Below are 16572 nucleotides of genomic sequence, written 5' to 3' on the forward strand. Positions count from 1 at the left end.
AAGGGATGCAGACCCTCCAACTTGAGATCTGAGGAACCTGCCCAGCCAAGACCTCTGACTCTCACACGGTTGCACCAAACAGACACTGGTGGATACAGCTCAGAAGACATGACGCTTATTAGCTACCTGGCCTTCTCCAACTAGCTTACCCTCACCCTTTTCCAGCCACTCCACAGAGGGGTAGAACAGATGAATATCTGCCCAGATATAGTGCTTAAAGCTTGTTAGCAAGGCCTTCGTGTCATTTAATTAGGAGATTAAATAGGGCAATAAAGAGACTCCTGAATTACAGATCTGCACATTAGCAGTCAGCTTGCTCCTATCTCGTAAGTGAGCTGACCTCTTGTCAGTCCTTGGGAAAAGCCAGGCTTCTCTCAGTTTGTATCAGGGTCATGTAAAAACCCTTTCTCACCCCTAAGAATGCCCGCCTCTAGGTTTTCTGCTTCCCAGTGTCTAACTTATATACTTTTAGCCATTTTTTTTCTGCCACCCTTAATTAAAATGTAACCTTTACAAAAGCCAAGATTTCTGCTTTGCTCATTGCTATAACCCCAGTATTTGTGTACATACCAAGTTTTCAATAGATTGTGAATTAAAATATCCCTCCCTCCAACCTCATTTTACTGTTAAAGTCTGAAAGTTTAACGTATATTTGTGTCCTTTCTCTTCACAAAAAAGAAGAAAAAAGATGGCAAAATGTTACCACGCATTCACTGAAACACTTTCCAAGTTCTTACTGTGTTGTGGTTTGGATGTGAAACATATCCCTAGGCTCATGCTTCAACATGTAGTGCAGAGCTCAGGAGGGAAGTGCGTCTGTGGGGGCGGACCTTACGGTTCCCCAGCTCAGCTCCACTTCTTCTGCGCCCTGCTTCCTGCATAATCTGCCTCACACTCCAGCACCACACCTTGCTGTTGGACTGTCTCCTCTCAAACGGAGAGCCCGGTAAACCATCTCGCAAAACCTGCATGTAGTCGGGTTCAGCACACAGAGACGGTAGTTAGTCCTCTCCCGTTAGGGTGAGACACACGTGCTACACACGTGCTGTCGGCTATCTTATTCCTTAGCTTTACGTTATCCAGTTTGTGCACTCGCCAATCAGTATTGTTTCTCTTATTAATTTTGATTCCGTGTTCCTATGCAGAGTGTGTGTGTGTGTGTGTGTGTGTGTGTGTGTGCACATGTGTCCTCATGCCAACTCCCATGATGGTCCCTCAGCTCCCTTTCTGCATCTTTGATTCCTCATACAACCTCACTTCTACTCAAAGGGCAACAGTGAAGCTTTTTGCTTTCAGTGATGTGTTCCATTTTATTTGTTCCTGTTCTTCACACATATTTTCAATGGGTGTAGAGTTCTAAAATTGAAAGGATTTTGCTGTCTCCGGGCTTTCATTCTTCCTGAGGTAGTAGATTTTTCTTCCTTTGTTGGTGACGTGCCTCATCTAAGATACTTTTAAATATTCTTATTCTGTTTTCCTTTTATTGAAAATAGATTTTTTTCTTACACAATATACTGATCACATAATATACACCCTCAACTCCTCCCAGTTTCTCCTGACCTCCCCCATCCAGATCCAACCCCTTTCTGTCTTTCATTAGAAAACACACAGGCTTCTAAGGAATCATAATACACAAAAAGGTATGACACAACATGATATGACATGACATGGTATAACATGACATATGACATAACATGATATGACATGACATGGTATGATGTGATAGAACAAAGCTAACACTGGAATAGGATGGAACAAGCAAACAGAAAGAAGAGAGCCCAAGAGAAGGAACAATGAACAAACAAATACTCAGAAAGCCACTTATCCACACACTTAGGAATCTCACAAAAACACTACATTGGAAGTCATAATACATATATGAATATAGCATGTGCATATAACATATTGTTCAAGCATGAGGACTTGAGCTGAGACCTCCACTACCCAATAAAAGTCAGGCATGGCAGTGAAGCCTGTAACCTCAGTGATGGGGGTGGAGGATTGGCAGAGTTAGTCAGATCTCTAGGCTTGGTGTCAGCTGGACTTCCCGAAACAGCAAGTTCCAGCTGCAGTGAGAAATTCTGTATTAAACACACACACACACACACACACACACACACACACACACATGAACAGTAAGCAAATAAATAATAAATGAAGATGTTTAAGAACAATGTTAAGATATCCACATGCAAAAAGGATGGGGTTGGACACTGTCTTAGGGTTTTACTGCTGTGAACAGACACCATGACAAAGGCAACTCTTATAAAGAACAACATTTAATTGGGGCTGGCTTATAAGTTCAGAGGTTCAGTCCATTATCATCAAGGTGGGAACAGAGCCGCATCCGGGTAGACATGGGACAGGAAGAGCTGAGAGGTCTACATCTTTATCTGAAGGCTGCTAGCAGAATACTGGCTTCCGGGCAGCTAGGGGGAGGGTCTTAAAGCCCATGCCCACAATGACACACCTACTCCAATAGGGCCACACCTTCAAATAATGCTACTCCTGAGTCAAACATATATAACCATCACATTCCACTCCCTGGCTCCCATAGGCTTGTTCAAACACAAGTCTATGGGGGCCATACCAAGCCATAGCATAATAAAAAAGTACATTTAGTCCAAATTCCAAAGTCCCCATAGTCTATAGCAGTCTCAACAATGTTAAAAGTCCAAGCTTCAAAGTCTCTTCTGAGTTCCATTCAATCACTTAACTGTAATCCCTAAAGCAAGACAGGAACCAACTGGACAGACTCCAAACTCTGCCTCTCCATGTCTGATTTCAAAGCAGTCTGCAGATCTCCAACTCCTTTTCCATCTTTGCTAACTGCAACAAGCTTCTTTCTCCTGGGCTGGTTCACTCCCTGTTAGCAGCTTCCCTCAGCAGATATCCCAAGGCTCTGGTATCTGCATGCCATAAGGGGCCATCAGATCCCAGTATAGACTGTTATGACATATGGTTGCTGGGAATTGAACTCGGGACCTCTGGAAGAGCAGGCAGTGCTCTAACCACTCTCCAGCCCAAAACATCCTGACAATAAAATAGAACTTATCTTTCTGGTAACCCACCTCCACCCCTTAGGCCTGCTCACTATGATACACGTGGCCTCATTTGTTCATGGCTGCAATCCCAGTGCCTGAGAACAAGTAGAGATTGCATGCTGGGTGGACAAAGTAAACGTCAAGCTTCTCTGGCCTTCCCAGTTGAAGGGCTAGCCCATCACTCCCCCGTCCCATCCTGCCTCCAGTACCTTCCTTGCAGCATTTTGTGTACTTCTCAAACGCTGCCCTCAGCACCCGTTATTCTTACTGTTTTTGGAAGGCAAACTGGCCACCAGCATTGGGACAGTGTGGACTGTTCAGAGAGCACCCATTCCCACTACTCCTGGAGGCAGGCATCTGAGCTCTAGACGTTCTCTGGAGGTGTGGCTGGCACTCCATTTTAAGTGTCGCTCCTTCCCTTAAGCTCCGGGACGTTTTGTCATCCTGTTTCTCCCTCAGCAAAAATAAAAGAACAGCTCCTATTGAGACTAGCAGCGTTGAGCTGTGCAGACGTGAAAACAGAGGCCGCGTTTCTTTTCTTATTTGGTAAATATTTAGCTTTTGAGGCATCAGTAACTAATCACAGCCGCTTCCTTCAGTTACAAATGGATTCAATCAGGTGGAATTTCGGATGAAACTCAGAAACCAGCAGTCACAGTGCACACAGTGCTGCACAGTGGCGGGGCGTGTGGGATATATGTTAAATATGCACGTATTCATCAAATCAGACAAAGAAGCTGATGGGGCTCTGATGAGCATTCTCTCTTCTTACAGTGATGTTTCCTCCCATCACTCTGACTCATCCACAGCAGAACACAGCGAGCCCGGGAGACGGACACAGCCTGTCAGGCCGTCACTGTCTGAGGAACACGCGGTGACTCTCCGGCTAGAATTTCTCTCTTGGAAAACCGAAGGTGAAGAAGAGCTGAGATGCTGGAGCGCTCTTCAATTTTAATATTAACGATTTCCAATTCTTTGTATCAAAGCTAAACAGATCCCCGTTTATCTCCATTAAGGCTTTTATTTTATTATTTTTGAAAACAATATTGTTTTTAAAGGGATTCTAGAGCAAGAATAACATTGACCAATTCAGAAAAGACAAAAGCCTGATAAAATTTTATTCAGTACTCAAAATTACAGATTTTGTGACAACATACAAATAAATTTTTATTACAATAAATTGATACTCTGAATTAAGAGCATATAACAAAATATTTTTTTATTCACAAGCTGAAAGGCATATGGTTAGTTTAGGGGTCAATTTTGATTCATAATTTACATTTGTAGCGATGACTGCCACCATCGGGATCGAGGCACTTCGTTATTTCTAAGTTCCATCTGTTAAGATCTGCTCTTAGGCACGTTGCCTGTAATTTCAGTACCCTGGACGCTGAAGCAGGGTTATTAGTCTGAAGCCAAGCTGGGCTACAAAGAACTTGTTTCAAATACAGACAGACACACAGGCATAGAGAGACATACATACAATACAGACAGACAGACAGACACACAGATCTAAAGGGTATAGTTAATCACTCTGTACTTTCTGATGGAGTGTAGGCGACCTGGCCCCCGTCAAGGTCAGAGGCATGTCTGTAATACCGGCTGCCTCCACACGTGCCCGGATTTAATCTCTAAAGGCCTGCTTTGGAAAGTAACCTTGAGATGGCACTTGACTGTACCGATTCTTATCAGAAGTTAACGACTCTGGGTACTTTCGTCTTAGGTCTCTGGGGCTTCGGCACATCCAGGTCTTCGTAGTCTGCACTCATCCCCTTGGCCCAGCGACCAACTGTGACGATTCGATCTGTAGAGGGATTGAAAAAAAAAAAATCAAGATATAAAAACAACAGTAATCAAATGCTTCCACTTAGAGTGGTATCGGTTTAGCAAAGGGACGAGTTTTGACATGAATAATCACGAGGAGCGACGACGCCATCACAAGAGAGTGAGCAATTCCGTAATTGATTAGAATCCTTGATTTCCGAGTACCACAGGCAATTTCTTATCCCAATTAGGGAAATGCAGGAGCTACTTTGCAATGCACACATTGATGAGGGAGCTCCTCACTCCTTCCTCAAGCTCATCACCGAGGACTCAACGATTCCAAGAGCCCGTGAACAGCAAGGCTTAGGAGGCACCCGTTTTAAATGCACGAGACTCCACCTGCGAAATTACCCAGCATCTGCTTGTCAGTTTTGCCATTTGGGAAGTGGCAGTCCTCCCGGGAGGGAGGTGTCACATCCCACTCCATCATTTCAGTCTCACTGCCCACCCCACGGAAAGATGGTCTCCTTCTAATCTAGTCCTCCAGATCGTAAACAAGAACTGATTTTCACATTTAAACATCTGGGCAAGAAAGTGAAACGGGGAGGACTCAGCCGTGGGCTCGGACTACAGAAAATGAAAAGAAACACACTTTCCCTCTAAGGCCCACTACTGGCGTGTCCCACTACCTTTCCTTACTTGTCTGTATGTATGTGAGCGCACGTGTGGGACATATGCACACGTGTGTAAGCACATGTGCCATTCCATAAGCACCACACACCTTGATTGTGAGGCAGGGTCTCTCTCACTGGCCTGGAGTCAACAGGCAGGTGAGGCTAACTGCCTAGCAAGCCCTGGCTCAACCGCCTCTGCTTCCCTGGTGCTCACACTGCAAGCATGCAGCACCACACCCAGCTTTTTAGTCAGTTCTGGGGGCCAAACATAAGTTCTCATGCCTGGGCCACATCCCCAAGCCTGTTTTACTTTCTTTAACAGAAGATTATCTCTAATATCCAACATATACAAGGAACTGAAGAAGTTAGACTCCTGAGAATCAAAGAACCCTATTAAAAATGGGGGACAGAACTAAACAAAGAATTCTCAACTGAGGAATCCTGAATGGCTGAGAAGCACCTAAAGACATGTTCATCATCCTAGTCATCAGGGAAATGCAAATCAAAACAACCCTGAGATTCCACCTCATGCCAGTCAGAATGGCTAAGATCAAAAACTCAGGTGACAGCAGACACTGGCAAGGATGTGGAGACAGAGGAACACTCCTCCATTGTTGGTGGGATTGCAAGCTGTTACCACTCTGGAAATCAGTCTGGTGGCTCCTCAGAGAATTGGACATAGTACTACCTGAGGACCCAGCTATACCATTCCTGGGCACACACCCAAAAGATGCTCCAACATACAACAAGGACACATGCTCCACTATGTTCATAGTAGCTTTGTTTGTAATAGCTAGAAGCTGGAAAGAACCTAGATGCCTTTCAATAGAGGAATGGATACAGAAATTGTGGTATATTTACACAATGGAGTACTACTCAGCTATTAAAAACAATGACTATATAAAAATTCTTAGGCAAAATGGATGGATCTAAAAACTATCATCCTAAGTGAGGTAACCTAATCACAAAAAAAAAAAAAAAAAAAAAAAAAAAAAAAAAAAACCCACCACAACAAACACACATAGGGTATGCACTCACTGATAAGTGGATATTAGCCCAAAAGCTCGGAATACCCAAGATATAATTCACAGACCACATGAAGCTCAAGAAAAAGGAGGAGCAAAGTGTGGATGCTTCAGTTCTTTTTAGAAGGGAAAACAAAAATACTCTCAGGAGGAAATATGGAGACAAAGTTTGGAGCAGAGACCGAATCAAAGGCCATCCAGAGACTGCCCCACTGGGGCATCTCGCCCATATACAGCCACCAAACCCAGACAATATTCCTGATGCCAAGAAGTGTATGCTGACAGGAGCGTGATATAACTGTCTCCTGAGAGGCTCTGCCAGATCATGACAAAAACAGAGGCAGATGCTCACAGCCAACCACTGAACTGAGGACAGGGTCCCCAGTGGAGGAGTTAGAGAAAGGACTGAAGAAGTTGAGGGGTTTGCAACCCCATAAGAACAACAATACCAACTCCCAGGGACTAAATCACTAAACAAAGAGCACACATGGAGAGACCCATGGCTCCCGCTGCACATGTAGCAGAGGATGGCCTTATCAGGCATCAATGGGAGCCGAAGCCCTTGGTCTTGCCAAGGCTTGATGTCCCAGTGTAAGGGAGTGTCAGGGCGGGAAGCTGGGAGGGTGAACATTCTCATAAAAGCAGGGGGAGGAAGGATGGAATGGGGGTATGGAGGGGAAACCAGGAAAGGGGATAACATTTGAAATGTAAATAAAATATATCCAATTTAAAAGGGGAGGGGATATTACCTCTATGTATTATATCTAATCATGGCAAACTAAGAATAGTCTCTCCTCAGAAGTCTGCTGCATGCAGCAGTAAACATTTATGAAGTTCTTAATGATCAAAGATAATATTTCACTGGGAAAAAAATGTGCCAGCAGATGTTGTGTTGATAACACATTTTTAATAAGTTTAACAGCTTTTTACAATCATTTTGGAACCTGCAAAGCACAGCACAAGAGGACACTCAGGATTATGAATGTTGAAAACTAATTTTGTATTTGAGTTTTATCTTAGGAATCAATATGGATAAGCTAAGTAAGAAAATAAGTCCTAGTATAATTAATTTCATCTCTGAGCAAACAGGAAAGCTTGTAAGAAGCCTTTCAGAATCGAGTCCTTTATCTTACCAGCTTACTTCCCCTGAGAGCAGACCTAATGCTCAGGGACTCAGGACTGTGCTGACTGCTCGCGGGAGGTGGTGAGGTCACTGCCATAGTGGAGAAGCAGCTGTCTGCACTCAGCAGTGCCTCTATGAGTTGTTACTAATGGAACTCAGTGAGTACAGAGAAACACCCCACAGGAATCAAGCCTAAGAGCTCACCTGAGTTCTGATTTTCAGGGCAATCTTTCTTGAAATGTTCCACGGAGCCACAGAGTTTACAGCCGCCACCTAGTAAAAGAACAGAGTCACTGAGTACTGTGTCATCCTGAGGGTTTGTAATACTGACGAGCCATTTCATGTCTTACTTGGTCCCACATCCCTGATGGCTGTAAAGGTAGCTGGAGTCGGGAAGCAGGGTGGGTACCGCTACTCCTTTTAGTAACTCATTTGCCACTCTGGAAGTTCAAATCACTCACTGTACCCAGCCGCTCCTTCTTGTACCTGACCTCCTAGTGAGGAGTGGAGAAGAGGAACATGACAGAAGGCACAGAAGTCGAGAGGGGACCCATGCAGAGAGTCGGAGTGGAGCTTTCATCTGGGAATAAAACTTGGAAGCAGGTAAACTTTTGCACCCTGAGGAGGATGTCCAGCTTCTGTCCTAATCCATCCAAAAGTGAGCGTCCCTTCTCGACCTGACAGGTAGATGGGGCTGTCACTTACTCAGGCAAATCTGTTTTTAGTGTCTGTCATCTGGCTGTCCTGCTCACCCGAAAAACACCCCACCTGTCCAATTCAAACACTATTCCAGGATGGTGAGCTACAACATGTGGCTTGTTCCAGAAAGGGTTCATCAGAAAAATGTCCCCTCAGGATGCTAACCTGTCTCCCATGTATCGGATGCACTTCTCTTGCTTACAGCAACAACAACAGCAGCAGCAGCAACAACAACAACAGCAACAACAAATTCCAATCTGGCTAGCAGTACAAAGCCATTATGGCTCACAAGTCACATTCCAGGCCCTTCTTTATGCCAAGGTGAAGCCAGATGAGGCCCTTGACTAATGCACACATTTAACTGAGCAAGATCTAAGATGCCACTGATGGAAAAGTGTGTGACTACTTTACAGAGATGCCAATCCTGTAGGCCCACCAATAGCATGAGACATTCTGATTTCAGCTACAAAACTGTAAAAACTGAATCTCAGAATCAATAAAACCAAATTTCCTCATCTCAATTTTACAACCGGCAGCGACCCACTCCTGCAGGTCTTCAGACACATCAGTGTATACTGCGCGCTCTCAAGACAGGAGCTGAGCCAAAGACAAGAAAGTTACATGAAGCCCCAGGTCACGAGTGAGGAGAAATTTCGGAAACAAATATCACATCAGAAGAGAACAGCCATCCACCATCGTCTCTAGCAGAATGATGTCTCTGACGATGACGTCAACGCACACTGCATGGCTTTTCAAATCTTTTACTATCTGAGATAGAAATTCTCTGCTTCTTTTGAGTTTAAACACCCACAGACCTTTAATATTTTCTCACCAGTAATGCTGAAGCAAGGAGTCTGAGAATTAAGCCATGGCTTTTCCTGATTTATTCATAAATCAGACTACGGGACATGAAAAGCCCAGCAGAGAACATGACTTGGTAAAGACACTCAAGGTTTCATCTTCTCAACAATGTGTTAACAAAGAGGTAAAGTATGTCAGATGGGAATTCTCAGCAACGGCGCACATCCGAGACATTGGGCAATGGCACTCACCGTCAGCATAGACTCCTTTGGTATTATCGGGGCAGGATCTGGACAGGTGTCCCATTTCTCCACAGACAAAACATTTTGCAAAAGGAAATTCACCAAGTGCAGGGTCCACGTTAGCTCTGCACTTCGTCATCTCGTGCTCCGTGGACCCGCAGCGGTAACAAATGCCGGTGCCCATGTCCTGACTCTCTAGTACAGCTGGGCAGTCGGCAATTCCATGGCCAGGTTGTCGACAGTGGAAACATACCTGGGAAAACAAAATACGAGATGCCACAGGGCTAAACTACTCTCCTGGCTTTTTTTAAAATCAAAACTATTTTTATCTTGCATTTTAAAGTTTAAAAAAAAAAAAGCATCAGTGTTGTATCTGTAGGAGAAAGTACTTTCCACATTCCCAATAGTCAAGTGCCATTTTTAACACAGGGGCTTAAGTGCTTCTTAGATTTAATTCCATTAATCTATTAATATCAGTCACAAAATTATAAATGGCTTTGTGGGAGACAGTAGTTCAGATGAACTGAGGAAGCATGAATCGTACATCTTTTACTGAGGATGCCTGAGCCAGAAAACAAAAGGTGTGTTTTGGGGAAGGGTCTCCGTAGAAGTCAGACAATGACTAATTAGGACTTGCATTTTTAAATGTCATAGCTGAATAAAGCTGGGTTCTGTGTCTGCACTGTGAATCAGATCATGAGACAGGAGTTATCCGGGTAGGTCAGGCAGTATAAGCAGCTGGGTTACAATGACTGGAGCCAGCCAAGGAGGCAAGCTTTATCCGTGCTGGGAGGCACTAAAGCATCAGTGAAGTGTGGACAGGACATTATGGTGCCTGAGAGCCACAGTGTCAAGGGCAGCACTGAGAATCACTCCAGTCACTAGGAAGAACAGGAAGGTCAAGAAATCACTAGAACAGCTGCCTGCTCATATGAACACAAGTTAGACAAATACCATGAAAGAAGAGCCCCATCAAAAAGAAAAGGTCAGGTCATCACTGGCCAAATCCTGTTACAAAAAAATCTCCTCAAAATGGGGACTCTGCCACAATATGGCAGGCTTATGCAGGCCAACTGCTCCAAAACATTAAGGCAACAATAATCCAGCACACTTAGTAGTGCCTGGTTCTGCTGCAGGCCCACAGGATGGGGGTTTCCTGGAGTCTCTGAGTACCGGGAAATGATGGCCCACGTTTTGTTCAGCAGGACTGTGGGGCTAGAGAGAAGGCAAGTGTGAGTGAGGTCACGGCCCACTTGGTGAGGGTGGACGGCAGAAGGCCTGGTGGACTCCAGTTACAGTAACGGTTTCCAGGAAGAACAGCAGTGGTCACATCTCACTGCTTGCTCTCTCTAATGAAGTGATGAGCTGAAAGGAAATTTGGGGACTATGTAACTCTGGGGACTATGTTAACAGTTGACTGTCATCGGTTCCAAACAGTAGTATGTGGGGCATCATACTAACCCAAGAGAGAAGTTATGAATGGTGGAAATACGAGGATGCTAAAGAGCAGTAAGTAAACTACGAAGAGGGAGCTACTTACGCTGACTCCAGGACATGTCAGAAATAGCAAAGGGTGTGGATGCTCATGTGAGAGACTTCACTGATAACGAGAACATCACCCAGACTACATGACTCCCAAAAATGGGGCTCTTCTGAGAACTATAGAGGCCAGGAGTGACGGCACATGTCTGCAACTTGGGAGGCATGTCAAGAGGTCACCTTAAGTCTGAGGCCACCCTGGTCTACACAGTTAGTTCCTGGTCAGCCAGAGCTACATAACAAGACCCCATCTTAAAACAAACAAAACCCAAAAAAAAAAAAAAAATCCTAATGACTAACAAGCCACTTCACACTTAGATGGAAATGGTCAAAAGCAAAATGGCATTTAAACCACGAGCAAGTACGAAAAGACTAATCAGAAGCTAAGAAAACTATCATCACTATTTTTTTGTTTTATTAAAAAAGCAACTACTGTCTTACACTATAAAGACTAAAAGTTTATACACTAATTAGTATTATGATCACCTATATCTATTTTCAAAAAATTACAACCACTCATACACAATAAAAACATGGAAATAGGTCTGGACATTAAGAGTACTGGGTGATATTCCAGAGGACCCAGGCTCAATTCCCAGCACCCACCAAAGGGATTGGGGACTCACTACTGTCTGTAACTTTCATTCCAGGAGAACTAATACCCTCTTGTGGCCTCCTGGGCATCAGGCACACAAACTGGATATGCAGGCCATACACCCAAACATAAAATAAAAATTTATATTACCCAATACATACTAAAATAAAAAATTATTTGACCCACAGCCAGACATTATGTAGATAATCTAAATTGGAAATCTCCATCTGTTCTCTCCCCTCAGAACCTGGGAAACCTCACATAAAGTGAGGAGGAGGATTTGTGGGTACCAGAGGAGTTGAGGACACCAGGAGACCATGGACCACTGAACTAACTAAGCAGGGCTCACATGGGCTCCCAGAGGCTGAAGAGGAAGCACTGGGCCCACATGGATTTATACCAGGTCCTCTGCACATTATGGCCATTAACTTGGTGTTTTTGTGGGACTACTAAGAATGGGAGAGGGTGTGTCTCTGACTCCTTTGCCTGCTCTTGGGGCTCTTTTTCTCTTCTTGGGTTACCTAGTCCAGCCTCAGTATGAGGGCTTTTGTCTTATCTTCTGTATCTTGTTTTGATGTGTTTGGTTGTTATCTCTTGGACACCTAGTCTTTCCTAAAGGATAATGGGGTGGATGTAGAGGAGAGGGCAATGGGAGGGGGACCAGGAGGAAAATCTGGTCAGGAAGTACTGGATGAGAGAAGAATCTACTTCCAATGGTAATGGTAATAATAATAATAAGTAATAGTAATAATGATAATTTTTAAAGAACGTGGCAGTAAATCAGGGATTTACATTCACATAGAATGTTAGTGTTCAGCGTATGATAGCACACGCACTTTTTAATTTCAGCATTCAGGCAGCAGAAGTAGGTAGATCTCTTAGAGTTCAAGGCTAATGGGTCTACATAGCTGGATCCAGACCAACTAAGGCTGCAAAGTGAGACCTTTTATTAAACAAGAAAACAAAACAAAACCCAAACATAAGGTAGAAGGTAAATAAAATGTACTTCCAAAAACATCTTTCTGGGCTGGAGAGATGCCCTAGACAGCAAAGTGCACGCCACGAATGCATGACGACCCGAATTCAAGCCTTAGGACCATGTGAAAAATGGACACATTTAGAATCCTAACTCTGGAGAAGCATACGGGCCACTGACTAGCCTGTATAGTCGAACTAGAAAGTTCCAGAACATCGAGAGACAGCAAAAGACCCCATCAAAACAAGGGGGAAGTGGCCTGAGGAAAGACAGATGAGGTTGTCTTCTGGCTCACACACACACAAATAAATGGCCTACACCTGTAACCCCAGCCATCCACACACCAAACACACACAAATATGTGCATGAGCACAAATGGACACACCCAAACACGGCTTCTGGCTAAGCTCGGTGGTCCACACTGGACTCCCTCTGCAGCAGGAGGGTTGCGGTGAGCTTGGGAGCTGTAGTAAGTGCTGACTCTGTGAAGCCACGGTGTCGAGCCTCTCCCAACCTGGGAAGTTTCCCGCCTTAGCTTCTAACATTTATCGTTGTGATACACATTTCTTGAAGACTCCTTAGCTTTCATGTAGATAGGGGGACTACAGGGCCTCTTTCTTGTGAACAAATATCTTATACATAATAACAAAAGAACATCTATTTCTTCCAAGTAATGGGAGCCACCTGAACTTGGGGTATCGAGTATTTTCAACAGCTATTTGGAAAGGTATCACCGTAATACGGTGGTAAGGCAAACCTAGGTTTTGAATTCAGTTTGACTGTCACCTCTCGCTCCAACAAAGTGGCTTTCACCATTATTCAACCTGGACAGAATTCTACTGTTTTCTGCTTGTAGTGTGGGATTACTATTATGTGTGTAATGTTGTTATGACAACTAACCAGTATGCTCTGTGTATGTGTGTGCGCGCACAAGCCTTTAAAAGCTGCACTAGGACTGCAGCAGTTGGGCTGTTAAAACACGTGCTGTGTGAACAGATGAACAATGCTTTCTAGTTACACAAGGAAGTAAATAACATACAGACGTGAACGCACCATTGCATTCTTCTTTGCCGCCTGTCTCTTTAGCCGCCTTTCTTCCCGGCGACTGTCCTTCTTTAAGGCCACTGCAAGTTCTTCCCTTACTTCCCGGCTGTCGGCTGCTATCAGCTGTCCATTGTGAAGCACCTGTGAGCTCTGCTTCAGGTATTCCATGAACCCGTTCACATCTTCATTCGAATACTCTTTTTTCTTCCTGTTCTTTTTGCGTTTTGCTTGAGGTGCATCTTTTCTAAGGGACGGCCCACTGATTTGACACTGCTTATGACTTGGAGGGTTTGGGGTTGCTCTCTCCGCAGATCCCTTCTTCATATCCTCCCATGATGTTGCAGACAAGGGTCTCTTACTATTTGAAGTACTGACTCTAGCCCACCTAGTCATGGTTGGATCAGAGGTACTTAATTGATCTGTAAGATAAGAGTAGGTAGTAATTAATTCATTAAAAACTAAAGATAAACAGATAGGTCAATACTATCAAATATATTCATGGTTTAAACTTTAAACCACTGAAACTCTTCATTTAGACATCGTATGTTGTATAGACATTTCTCTAAAAGTAACTTTGGCATTGATCACAGAGGTTACATTTCAGTTGAAGAAAACAACAGATGCTTGTTTAAAACTAGAAAGTATTATGCCAACAAATGAGTTTTAAATTAGAAATCATATATAAATACTGTAAACGTTCCTCTCAAATCCTGCAGTTTTCCTGCCCATTTATTTTTCTACCATTAACCCCCAGTCTACTTTCTCTTAATCTGCTTGGTTTGCCGTTCAATGCAACAACTTGCAAAGCACATTCGTAAGCACACAAAAGTCTTGTCCTATTCTGTCTTTCCCCTGTAGATGTATAAAAGCAGTCTATAAAGTGACAGTCACGTGACAGTCTTATTAATGAGGGCGATTGTGATTTGCAGTCTAATGGTTTCATATCATTTTCAGCTATCCCATTTTAGAGATTCAAATTGTAAAATAAACTTCATACTAAGAAATTTTGTTTGTGTACCCTTAATAAATATGTATAGAGGTTTACATTTAGAGTATAGATGTGAGCATATTGTTAAAGGAGTGTATTTTAAGACGGATCATTTGACTCCAACATAAAATTGAGTATTTTACTTTTGCATGCTACTTTGCAATTCCTGAGAACGGTTTCTGTTTCTTTCTCAATGAATGAATACACCACACACAATCAAAGGATGATTCCAACTACCGACTTGCCACTTCCAGGGGAGCATCCTGTGCGCCAGGCAACTTAAAGCCTTAGCGCCAGACGTCTGCAGCATGCTTTCAGAGCCAGTGAGTGACTATGTATGCCAGTTTACAGTGCATTGGTCCCCCGTCGCCATGAGGGTGGACCCTCCTCCCGCACACCGGGGATGTGAGGCTTGGGGTGTCAGAAGGGTGACATGGGACCGCTGGGCAGCCCCGATACTCCCGCACGGGCAGCCTCATATCTCCATGCCCGCCCCAGCAGCGCGTCCCGCGGGTACCCTGGTAGGCCTGCGAGGCCCGCTCCCAACTGCGGAGCCGGGCGATCCGACTAGCTCCCAGGCTCTGTCCTCGCCAGCTCCCGCGGAAGTCCTGCTGCAGCCGGCCACAGTAACACCGAGGCCCGCACGTCTTAACCAGTGGTGCCCGAGTTAGCTCCTTACCCGGTGTGAATCCTCCAGAGCAGCTGAGACAGCGAGCCAGAGAAGCCCGGACCCGGATGAGGGCGTGGCCGTGGAAACAGGAAGTGCGTCTCTGCACGTCACTTCCGGCGTGCCAAGCCAGAGAAGTCTGTGTTGTGTTTGTGGGTCCTTCGCTAGGGAAAGTGGGCTTGTGCAAGTTTGTGGGTCGCGTAGTGTTTGCAGGGCGCCCACTGGACTCCCCGGACACAAAGATGCTGAGCGCACAGTCTGTGCTGTCCGAGAATGTGCAGTCTAGCGGGAGATGGACAAAAATCCAAATAAGAAATTGGCTGTGGGAGAGAGCCGAGGCTCAGCAAAGGTGTCAGGACAGTAAGAAAGTCACTGAGTTACAAGTCTGAAAAGACCTTTGAAGCACCTATTGGTTCTGAGTGTGTTGTAAGACCCGGAGTAACGCGACCCACAGAACACAATTAGACGACAAACCGCTGTAACAACAAGAGGTTTACTTCCCTACGTTTGGGGTTGCTCATCCTCGCAGGGAGAGTCAACCCCGAACTCAAAAAGTACACATCTTTTATTCTGTACAGCAGGCAGATTTCAGCAACAACATGGGGTGGTAATGTCGCATTGGTGGGTTACAGTGACCTTTGGATTCATTGGATGAGGGTGTTTAGGTTGATGATGATGTGTATTTGGGTCTTTTCCATGAGACCTTGTGGCTGTCATCCGGCATATTCTTTGGGTTGTCATCCTTGTTTTGTTTCTCAGAATTGAGTGATTAGAGCATGAGCTAGTTATGACAGGACCCTATCTAGGGCTTTCTAGAGGGCCAGTGATGTTAAAAAAAAAAAAAGTCGTTTAGGGGCTCTGAGACTTTTCCAAGACACACCATTCTTAGAATGTGAGACCCTGAGGACATAGAAATAGTTTAAAGTCAAATCAGAGATTTTCCAGTCGTCTCAAGACTGTGAGATCCCACTTGTGCTTGACAAAAACAATGGCCCAGAGTAATTCTCAGAAAAATCACAAATATACTGACAGATAGCCACCTGGCCTTCTAGAAAGCCCTAGATAGGATCCGACGTATGTCATACCTCATGCTCTAATCACCCATTTCTGAGAAACAAAACCCCTCAAGGTTTTGAAATATACAAACAAGGTTCTGAAAATGTAAAAACAAAGTTTTAGTGGACAGGTCAGGCTATACTGACCAAGCTGCTTTAAAATAAAACAAAAATGGCTGCTTTAGGAACAACTCCCCTACCCCTCCCTGTACTGAATTCCAAGAAGAATGCAAATTGTCAACAACCTTACTGCCAAAGTTTCTGCCCCCTTTCCTCCCCCTTCCTCTCCCCTTTCTGAAAATTATACTGCTGACTAATGGTAAAAATAGTAGTTCA

The 16572-nt window shown here is 44.3% G+C and overlaps 1 protein-coding gene across 2 annotated transcripts; it reads right to left on the reverse strand.

Moving 5' to 3' along the window:
• Positions 1-4136: 4136 nt before the first annotated feature.
• ZCCHC9 (zinc finger CCHC-type containing 9) lies at positions 4137-15237 on the reverse strand. 2 transcript variants are annotated; one of them, XM_080925259.1, is made up of 5 exons: positions 15194-15237; positions 13536-13945; positions 9382-9625; positions 7835-7903; positions 4137-4848 (listed from the first exon to the last, which is right to left on the reverse strand). In XM_080925259.1, the coding sequence occupies exons 2-5, from the start codon at positions 13917-13919 to the stop codon at positions 4733-4735; spliced, it is 813 nt and encodes a 270-aa protein (XP_080781385.1). In that variant the 5' UTR covers positions 13920-13945; positions 15194-15237; the 3' UTR covers positions 4137-4732. The 2 variants fall into 2 exon arrangements, with proteins under 2 accessions (XP_080781385.1, XP_080781386.1); XM_080925260.1 differs by lacking the exon at positions 15194-15237 and adding an exon at positions 15032-15142.
• Between the last annotated feature and the right edge of the window lie 1335 nt (positions 15238-16572).

Source organism: Micromys minutus (genome assembly GCF_963924665.1).
Source record: "Micromys minutus genome assembly, chromosome: 11".
Taxonomy (NCBI): Eukaryota; Metazoa; Chordata; class Mammalia; order Rodentia; family Muridae; genus Micromys; species Micromys minutus.

Excerpts from the sequence above, each read along its gene's own strand:
- ZCCHC9 (XM_080925259.1), bottom strand. The coding sequence starts at position 13,919 with ATGACTAGGTGGGCTAGAGTCAGTACTTCAAATAGTAAGAGACCCTTG. Across the intron at positions 9,626-13,535 it reads CGGCAAAGAAGAATGCAATG|GTATGTTTCCACTGTCGACA; the intron begins GTGCGTTCACGT and ends TTGTTTTCCCAG. Across the intron at positions 4,849-7,834 it reads CCCTGAAAATCAGAACTCAG|ATCGAATCGTCACAGTTGGT; the intron begins GTGAGCTCTTAG and ends ATCCCTCTACAG.